Source organism: Crocodylus porosus, unplaced genomic scaffold (assembly GCF_001723895.1).
Source record: "Crocodylus porosus isolate Cpor-Errol unplaced genomic scaffold, CroPor_comp1, whole genome shotgun sequence".
Taxonomy (NCBI): domain Eukaryota; kingdom Metazoa; phylum Chordata; order Crocodylia; family Crocodylidae; genus Crocodylus; species Crocodylus porosus.
In genome coordinates this window covers 4,553,996-4,564,327 of record NW_017728939.1, presented here as the reverse complement: position 1 = coordinate 4,564,327, position 10,332 = coordinate 4,553,996, and the positions used below count along the sequence as shown (strand labels likewise).

General features: G+C 43.5%; 1 protein-coding gene across 4 annotated transcripts in view; it reads left to right on the top strand.

Moving 5' to 3' along the window:
* RLF (rearranged L-myc fusion) overlaps positions 1 to 10,332 on the top strand; it is a 53,593-nt gene that overhangs the window by 23,307 nt on the left and 19,954 nt on the right. For 2 of the 4 annotated variants that reach the window (XM_019547721.1, XM_019547722.1), the window contains 2 exons: positions 587 to 719; positions 9,579 to 9,781. In XM_019547721.1, the coding sequence (XP_019403266.1) occupies positions 587 to 719; positions 9,579 to 9,781 (336 nt within the window). Of the gene's footprint in view, positions 1 to 586; positions 720 to 5,431; positions 5,652 to 9,578; positions 9,782 to 10,332 lie in introns of those variants that run through there. The other 2 variants (XM_019547724.1, XM_019547723.1) reach the window with 2 other exon arrangements.

Here is a 10,332-nt window from a genome sequence, read left to right as displayed (position 1 = left end):
TAAATTGGATGCTTATCTTGCTGGGATCCTATGACCCCAGCTGACTTCCTGCCCTTTGGGCAGGGGGCTAGACTCGATGATCTCCCGAGGTCCCTTCCAGCCCTAATGTCTATGAAATCTATGAAACAAACCCCAACACACTTTCCTAAACCGCACCACTCTGTCAAGCAAAAAATGTCCCAACTGTCCTCTCGGCTTCTTCCAAAGTTAGGCTTCTACGAATCTGTGTTGAAATGAGAGAAAAAGGTGGCATGCTAGAAACAATATACATGTTCATTTTAACATGAAAACAGATAGCACAGGGTTTACCGTAGTTACTGTTTTTCTATCTGACTTGATAAAAACTTCTGTCAGATTCTCAGTGCTGTAGAATTTAGGTAAGCTTGTCCCAGAATATACCCAAAATTTGACAAAAAAACTTCATGATGAGTCAATTGATACAGAAATAAAGCATTACAGATGACCATGATGCAGCTGAAAGGTGTTGAAATTGTTTTCTAGTTGTATAATTAGTAGTCTCTTTCCCAAATTAGTCTTAAAGTTTACCTTACAGTGGTAATGAACCTTGTGTTTCTTACTTTTACAGGAATCACATGATGCTTTACTGGAATTTGGGAATAATAACCTCCAAATATTGGTTGACATCACTAAGGAAGGAGTATGGAAAAATCCAGTTCTTCTTAAGATTCTATCTCAGCAGCCAGTAGACACAGAGGAAGGTAAGAATTGAGATTCTGATACTGTATAACATGATGTTGTGTGACTTAACTCAATTATTGTTTTGGCTGTAGGCAAGGATTGTTTGCTTAAACTTACTATTAGTATAGAATTGGTTAAGACTTCCCTTGATGCCATTTTCACTGCTAATCATTTGCTAATCCAAATTTATCATGAAACAGACTCTTTGGCACCATATTCAGTAATCCATCTGCACTACTGCATTTCTCTCTGGCCTGTTTTAACCATACATTTCTGGATATTTTGAAACTCCATTATAAAAAATAGTCTGCCAGACAAGTGTCCTATCAAAATGGGGTATCTTTCCTTCCCCAGTTTAGAGTGGGTCATCTGGCATAGATGTGTCAGTTTTAAACAGAAATTGGAAATAAGTGAAACAAAAGAAGTAATTGGGCATATGTGCTATTGCTGCTTTAAGATATACAGAAAAGGCCACATGAATCTAGGATTTTAAAAGAGGGGTGAAGATAGGATAACACATCACCACATAAACCACAACACTTGTTTTTTTCCAGTTAAAGAAAATTCAATGTTTTGCTAATATGCTGGGGGTTAGCACTGTATTATTCTATTTAAGATCAAAGCAGAAACAAAACTATTAGAATGTGCATCAATTTCCTAAATTAATATATGCACTATAAAAAACAATTAGGCAAAATACAGTCAAAATAATCAGAAGATGCTGTCATTTGATCCTGTAGTCATTATAGTTAAATGCATGTTTCTTATTCAGACAAGGTTCTTTGGGTGAATCTGGTATCTTGTATTAAACCAACTTAAATAGTTGGAAAACCATTATTAAGCAAGCTTTCGGATTAAAAAAAACCCTTCGTCAGGCTAAGGAAGTTTCAGCAGTTGGTGTGTGCTTTTCCTGGATGGAATGAAAAGTAAAGAAGCCAGAGGCTGGGCTGGGCTGCATACAAGACAGGTAGTCAGTGAAAATGTAGATCGTCTCTCACCCATTGACTCCTCAGGCTGCGGGTGGGGAATGAATAGTGGAGAGATACCTGGGGAGTCGGATGTCAGGCAAGTTATCACGTGTCATAAATCCAATGTCTATATTTAGTCCATGATTTTTTTAGTAGCTAGGAGGTTGATGAAGTGGAGTTCATAGGCTCCTCTCTGGAAAGTTTCCTTTGAGGATCAGGACTGAGAGATGGGAGAGAGAGTGGTTTTCTTGTGAGAAATGTGCTCCCACAGGTAATTGGGGCACATTAAGACCTATAGCTAGAGCTAAAAACATTCTGCACAGCTTTGAAATAGAAGAGAGACTACCAAGAATGGCTAACAGACAACAATAATGCAGAAGTGAAGCTAGTCTGACTAGCGTGAAACATCAAAACCATTAAAAGGATAGAGGGTTGTTAGCATCTGTGGGGTGGAGAGAAAGTAGCAGGATAATGTGCCACAAAATTTAGTTGGCTCTCTCAGGATTGCCTAAACAGAAATGCTGCTGCCCCTTTCAGGCAGTAGACTTCAGTGTTTTGGTGGAGCAAATTGCATTAGGTGATGATTAGGATGGAGTCGAGGTATACCTATCCAGATGTTATAAAACACAAAAATGACAAGATCTGCACCTTCACAGGCAGTACTGTTCATAACACTTCAAACTTCTGTGAGGTATTTACTTCTGTTTCCAACACATCATTGAGCTTGCTTTGTCTTGGAGTCGTAATTACCCAGTACTGTAATCAAAACTGAATTCTCTTATGTCCTGTAATGCACTCAGTGTTCTGGTTTTTGATGTTGTCATTTGTTTCTGATTGAACAATTCAAGGAACAGCCATTTCAAAGTGGTAGCCAGGGTGAGGAAAGGTATCCTTAATTAATTTGAGAGTTCTTTCTGGTGGGTGTCTAAGATTTGTCTGGTTCCTTTTCTGATGAAAACCTCTTTTTAACAGAACAAGTAAATGTGGAAGTATATCAGAATTCAGTGCAAGTGGGGTGATAAAAATAAGTTTACAATGCAATAGTGTTTGGCATGTTGGACAAAATGTAGACACAGTGTACTTCACTTTTAGGGTATGGACAGATGTAGCATTTAAAGTGCTTCAAGTGCTTTTAGAGAATGCTTCAAATCGGGCCTTTCTTCCTCAGAAATGACCCAGGTTAAAACAACTTTGAAGCATTTCACTGTGAAACACTTCATGTTTACCCTTCAACAGAGTAAAATAGGGAGTTGATCAGTCCTCTGGCTTTACACAGTGCTTTGCGTGCCCTTCCACCCTACTGATCTGAAGACTTGCTTCTATGATGCTGAGCTCTACTGCTGTAGGGCCACAGAACCTGGCTGGCATGTGACCTCACATATTTACAGCTAAGTGGAAAAGCATGTCATGCCTTTGTTTTGCTGGACCCCTCTACCCAAAAGATATGACTTCTCCTGTAACTGAAGAGTGGCGAGGACCTTTCGGAGCATGTCAGCAACTATGTCAGCAGGACTACCCTCTTATGTGTTCTTAAGGTAGTGGACTACAGGCAGGCAGAGGTATTGAATTTCATGCCCCAGGTGATATGGAAACACTTGGTGTTCAGTGAGGATGAGCCACACCAACTAGGCTGTCTACAAGCATATCTCCTGAAACAGCGTCTTGGGGACACAACTACGACTGGCACTAGTACTGTGCCAAAACAAAGTACTGAAGGTGTGCAGTGTAAGAAGGCCCATGACACTGGTTTGGTTGTGGGAGATGACTTGTGCCTGCTAGCTGCCATTGCCAATTCTGGCTGGCAGCAACTGACAGGCAGGAGCAGGAGGACCCCTCCAGTCCCTGGCTCTGACACGAGAGAGAGAATATCTGTGGGGAGTCCCTTCTGATTGGTAATCCCAAAATAGGTTGTCCAGATGTGGTTGCTCTGATGCCACTGATATCAGCCTGCCTGGCCCTTCCCAGCTGACTGTCCCTCATCCTCATGCCAGCCTGGCCAGTCAACAACATGCCTGATTATCCCCTCATTCTCACAGCCAACTGCCTGTTCACAGTCCTGCCAACCATCCTCCCACCTCTACCAACAAAGCATTTTCCCCTCTCCAGTGGCTGTCTGCAACAAGCCAGTCCTCCTCCAGTATTTGAGACGTAGACAGCATAAATGTCCACCCAGCCGTCAGGTAAGATGCACCACTGCAGCACATGGCAGCATCAGTGGCTTTCCTTCCTCTCCCCCCATCTCCACAGCATCTTCAGGCTTCTTTGGGGTGTGAGTCTACATTGTCACTGCATATTGATATGGGGAACCCTAAATGTACCTGCACGTAAAAATATGGCACCAGGTTGCAGGAAGGTGGGAAAGGGGAATATTTTGCTTTGTAATATTCAAGGGTGGAGTTCCAGTAACAGCTGGTGGGGGAGTGGAGAGTTAGCCCTGGGGCCTTGAGAGTTTAGGAGGGTGTGCATTCATGCCCAACAATCCTTCTCTTTGGGAGTCTGGTGTCTGCATCTAGCTAGCACCAAGGGAATTAACACCACCTCCTGACCATAATAGGAACTAGATATGCTCAGAGTGGAACAACTAAGTGATCAAGGTGGTGTAGTCCACCTGTGGACTTTCACTGTTCTGCCCTTTCCAGATTGGTATTTGTGGACTTAAGGGACGGTTATCAGGTAATTCACCAGTGGGCAGCTTAGCACTTGGTTTTGTGCCTTTAAAGGGGTGAATTACTCCTTCCTCTTCTCCCTCCTCCCTTTCTCAGGTGATAGAAGAACAGGCTTCTTTTCCCTTTCCTTCTCTATCTCCTCCCCACCCTTTTCACTGGGCTTCCTAGGCCAGGAAGGAGTCAGTGGTATTCTTTATTTACTCCTCATTGTTAGGGGACAGGCACTGCAACTTCCTCTGGAAATGCAGTGTCCGCTGGGATGTCATGTTGAAAGGAAGATTTCTCCTTTCTGTAAAGCCACCAAAATGGGCTTGTCCTCTTGAGGAGGCAGGATCCTTGAGCAGAACCATCTTCACGAACTCAGGAGCACATATAGTGCATTTTTACACGTGCTTCAGGGGGGTGCTTTAATAAGTGAGCCACATTAATTAAGCACCTGAACGTCACATGTATCAGCATCCCCTGGACTGAAAAATGGCAGCAGGGTGCTTTAAACTAAAGTTCATCAAATGATCTTTAGTTCAAAGCTCTCTGCTACCATTTTTCAGTGCCAGGGACACTGATGCATGTGATGTGGGAGGCTGCTGGAGCACAGTAACTTCTGTGCTTGATTAATCAAGTCTGCTCTGCACTGAATTTCCAGTGCATCAGAGCTGGCCCCTTGCATGTCTGTGGGAGTCTGTAGAGCTGTCCAAAACAGTGCCCATCTGGGTCATGGTCGTGCAGAACAGATAGATGTCTCTATAGAAGAAAACACCTTGCAAAATTAGGAGATACTGGAGAGAATATACAGTGTGGGCCCAGACCCAGGGAGCTGGCTATGCCCATATTTCTCATGCCCTGCCTCTGGACCTCCCAGTATATTGCAACGCTATTGGGGCCCAGAAATAGCATCCCAGGCCAGGTTTTGGAGGGTGGGAAGGGCTGTCATTTTTCCCTGTCCTGGAGCACTTGGGCTTGGGAACTTAGTATCTCAGCAGCTGGAAGCAGAAGTGGAGAGACTCCTGAGATGGAGTGTGTAGATGAGTTGGGGAGTTCATCATTCCTAATGTCACAGCAGTTTAACAAAAGGCCATTGTTTCCCTGCTGTCATTTCAGGGTCAACACTTGCTGCAAGTGGAGCTCCCACTGTAGTAGGTGGAGAGATTCCCCAGCCCAAAACTGCGGTGCAGAGTTTCATAGTATTGGAGGAGAAAGTGATTGGAGGAGAGATGCTGATTGATCTGGTTACAAAATCAGAAAGGAGGGCGGCTGCTGCTGCAGAGGAATGGAGGGCCAGAATGGAGTTGCACCAGGACCGTTGCACTGACCTGATAAGGTGGGGCATGATTCAGGCAAGACACGGAGGTGTGTTCCAGGCCAGAAGGAATGAGAGTCCATGGGCATGGCAAGGCAGACTGGAGATGCTGGTGGGCACCCTCCAGGCTGAGAGATAGCCAGTAGACTGTCTCAAACCTATGCTCAGCAGGCAGGTGGAGAACAATTCAGAGAACTTTGCCCCTCAGGACAAGCTTAGGTCCTCCTTCTGCAGCATGAGCTGTACCTCCCCCTGCAATCATGGGTCAGCGGTATTCTCAACAGGGTTAGAATAATTTACAGCAGCCTCTACCAGAAAACTTCATGGTCGGTACCTTCCTCAGTCAGGATCAGTGTCTTGTCAGTGTCATCGTTTTCCTTTGATGTATTGTGGGGACAGCTTCCTCCTCCAAGCCTCAGTGATACAGCCAGTCTCTGGGATAAGGTTTCTAGCAGCAGCCTTCTTCCTTCATGTCCTCACCAGCAGTAGCCCTGTAAACTACTGACAGCAGTACCTTGGGAACACCCTTTGTCCTCCCCCTCCAGCCAGCCCAACCTCCAACTATTGTAGGGTTACCCCTGTATTCTCACCAAATCCTTACCCAGAACAAGATCTTTACTCCATGGGGTTCAGTTCCCATCCTCTGGCCATGCATTTTGTTCTCCAGTTTGTGATGCCCAGAGCTGCCTTCTGTCCTCACAGCAGTCCAGAGATCAGGTCCTTGGTTAACTAATCCAGTCATATTCCCAACCACATGCGGATGTGGCTTTCCATAGCCCTTCCATGCCTCTGCTTCTCTAGTACTGGGACCCCCAGCGCCTATCCCCACACTAGCTCAAATTCAAAAGCCTGTGCTTTATGGTGTTGGGGTCTGGAGAAACTCCCCTGCACCACAGACTCTTTGACAGTTCTGATCAGTAGAAAGAGCAGCAACTTGACACTTGAATCCCTCTAACCCGTCCAGTCAACGTGGTGGCATGCTGCCATGCCACTGCACCCCAGTCCTCCCGAGGCATCTGTTGAGGAGGCCTCAGTAGTGACAGGATATAGTTTAACTGTCTGCCATGCCCCTTCCCTTCCCAACCAACAGTTGAAAAAGCACCCTTCATTTTCCCTGCCTCCTGTTTGTAAAGTACATTTTTGTTGTTCTCTTAATAAAACAAAAGTTCTTGACCATTTCTTTTGCTGAATAAAAAGTTCTTTAGGCTCACAAAACCATCGTTGGATCTGCCTCATGCCTTTCAATCTTCATTTGCTTAGGTCCTCTTGCTCTACAGCCCAGCGCTGCAGAAAGCAGATAGCCAGGGTGTCACTGATGAAAATGAAAGCCCAAATGGTTGTTGTGTCATAAAGGCTTGGCCTCTGCTGCAGCGTAATGGTTCTCAAGCTGCCAGGCTTTCTCTGCCCAGTCCTCCAGAAAGACTCCCCCCTTGGCTTTGCAGAAGTTGTGGAGAATGCAGATAGAAATAACTATCCAAGGCAGCTTGCAGTAAGAGGCATCCAGACACACTACTAGTGCTTGGTGGGGGGGGTGAAGGGGAAGCGGGGGGGGGGGGGGCACTCAAGGTACCCAAAGGTGCACTTCATGAACCTGAAGTAGCTGCTTAGCCACTAGTTAAAAAACGTCCTTCCTTGAATCCACGTGCCTAGTGTAAGGCTCCACAAGCCACATGGAGAGCAGATATTCTGTGTTTGCCAAGTAGCAGTAAAGGGGAATTTGTTTATGCCTTTCACCTCTGCCTGCAACTTTACCAGCAAACTCTCCCTGTGTCATCAGGCTGCAGTTCCTAAATACCCTTGTATCCAGCTAAATGGTGTTCATATGAGTAAGTTGTCCATGGTGGTCCATGATACCTGGCAGCGTAATAAAATAGCCCTTGTATTTGATATACTCTGAGCTATGATGGGCACGCCTCTTGCGTGGATGATCTTGCTATAGACCAACTCATCCCAGAGTTGCTGATCATGGACCAGATGGCAGTAGTCAGGCACTGTTTACAGTGAAGGGTGCCGTTTACAGTGAAGGGTGCCATCATGCTGGTGCCTTGCACAGTTCTTCATGAAGGTGGCACAGCTCATTCTCAGATTCTGCTGCCATTGCTTATCATCCCATATCCCCTAGACTGTGTGCTCCTACCAGCTGCCTCTCTTCTCCCTGTCCCAGAAGTTCTCATACGTGGTCTGCAGGTTGTCCTATCCACGAGGGGGCTGTTCTCTATTATGTCTTGTATGGAGTCATCATCAGTCACCCTGTAGTTGGTGGTGCAGAACAGGTAGTACATCTCAAGGGGAAACCTTTCCAATGGTCCTGTGTTGCCTTGCCACCAGGTACATGAACTGGAAGAGGATGCAAAGCATACCCATGTAGGCCATGACTCACCACCCCATGCTGAATAAGAATGATATCACCTCTGGATCTGCTCAGTCAGAGATTGCAGGGAACAGAGGTGGTAAGCAGCTGTTCCTAGCTCCTCAGGGTGATCGTGGCACCTCTGGAACTGACCAGGCCTTCAGCGGCAGTGCAGGCTTGTCACAAGCTGGGGGTACAAACAGCCAGTGGACACTCTCCTTTCCACTCAGCAGTCTCTAGGGGCCCCTGGAGACTCGGATGGAAAGAGATCCTAAAATATCTCCTCTCAAGCTACCTAGCTGCAAAGTTTGGCTGCATCATAAACCACGTCTGTACAATGCTGAAGCACTTCATATCAGAGCAAGAGTTGAAGCACTTTAAAGGAATATTTGTCCATACTCTTATTCACATGGTGAACAAGTGCGGAATTTGCTTAATGCATAACACAGTGACTATTGCTTGTATTGTAGCAAGCTCTAGTAGTCTGCATGCCAATTTAAGTACATAAGCCACATAAATGCATAACCTTTTTTTGGGTGTAAGGCTATGCAGTTGAATGGAGTACGCTTTCCCTTTGAGAGCAAAGATGTGCAGTATACATTTCTATTGTCCTAGGAGACTTACTTCACGTATGGGGAATTTTTGGGGGGGGGACAGAATCTTGGGCATTCAGAAATAAGTTAAGGTTTGGGAAACCAATGGATTATGCACTTGTCCAAAGACCAGTCCATAGATGTTCATGCAGCTCTGGGTAAAAGTGCTTTACTTTTCTGAAGGTAAAAATAGCGCCATCACTTCATTCATTTACCAGTTATTTAAATACAGCGAGAACAGATTCTTCATTTGGGAAACCAAAGTAAGCCAGTCTGAAGTTCTCAACCAGGTTATTCTTTAGCATGAATAAAAATAGTTCTGTCACCAAAAGTTAAAGGGGGAAGCGTGATGTGTGTTTGTGGTTTGTTTGTTTGTTTTGGTATTTTTAAAATTTTGTTTAATCTTTTAATGAAAATAGTGTTGTTACTTAAGATTACTTTGTACTCTTAGGGTTGGTAACAGTATTGCCAGATGTTTTGGGGTAAGACAGATCAGACATTTAATCTCTAATATTAAGTAGGTTTAAAATGTGTGCCTAATATATTTGGAATCCCTGCTTTCCTGTAAAGAATCACAAAAAGTAACATTTTACTAAAGAACGTATTTTATATATTTGGGTAGTTTTTAAACTTTTTTTTAACGCATCTATTCTGTTTGGTTTTATTTTATTGAGCTTGGTCTTCTAGTCATGTTAAAAATACGAAAATACAGAAAATGAAGATAGAAATAGCACAACTGCTAAGTTTTTTCCTCTGATATTCTGTTCAAAGCATTACAGCATCTAAGCAGTGGCATCCCTGCCAGTATTCCCAACAATATGCTGGAGTTGCTGACATCTAGAGTTTCACAAGAAGCTCTCTTCCAGATATTGACCACGCATCACCCAATTTCTTTTTATATCAAGATTGTATGAATATGCTAGAATAACTTCAGAAAAGTGCCAGTTGTAAACTAGTGAAACTTGTGTGTTCTCAAAAGTTTGGGTTTTTTTTTTCTCTTCCTAGCTAATAAATTGATTACACGAGAAGGGCCTTCCTTTCTGCAGATGCGAATAAAACATTTGATGAAGTCAAACTGCATCCCACAAGCTACAGTCTTATCAAAATTGTGTGCAGATTCTCCAGAAATTCCAAATGCCTCATCTTTTCGTCAGGCTTACATCACTTGTGTGTGCTCTATGCTGCCTAATGAAGACTCCATTAAGGAGGTTAGTAATAAAACAGTGCACATGTTAAGGATTATCAGATGCATTTTTTTAACAAACTGGGTATATAGAGAAAAGATAGTAATTGCAGCAGAATTTTAAAACTGATATAAAGATTCTGCAGCTTACAGTCGGAACGTATTTTTAATTACTGCTAGAGACGTGTATGAGTTATACTTCATAACTTGTGTTTTGATTAGGGGCAGAGAGTCTGCATGATGAGTTTGTGACTTAAAATTTCCCAGTGTCTTAAGTTTAAATCTGAGTCTGTCCTTCAGTGTGTTCTTTTTTTGTTGGTGATACTGAACCTTTTCTAATTCAAGTAAATGAAGTTACTGTTCTGGTAACAACCAGAAAAGTGGAAAGGCTGAGTAACTTTGGGATCAGATGTTCTTAGTGACCTAAACTTTTCTTTGATCAAAAATAATTTTGTTTTATATGGAATTTTTTTATGGATTTTTTTTTTCTTCTATTTTTTTTTTTTTACTCAGTAGAGTAAAATAATATACTACCATATTTACTCAAATATAAGACGAGCAGAGAGGGGAGCAGGT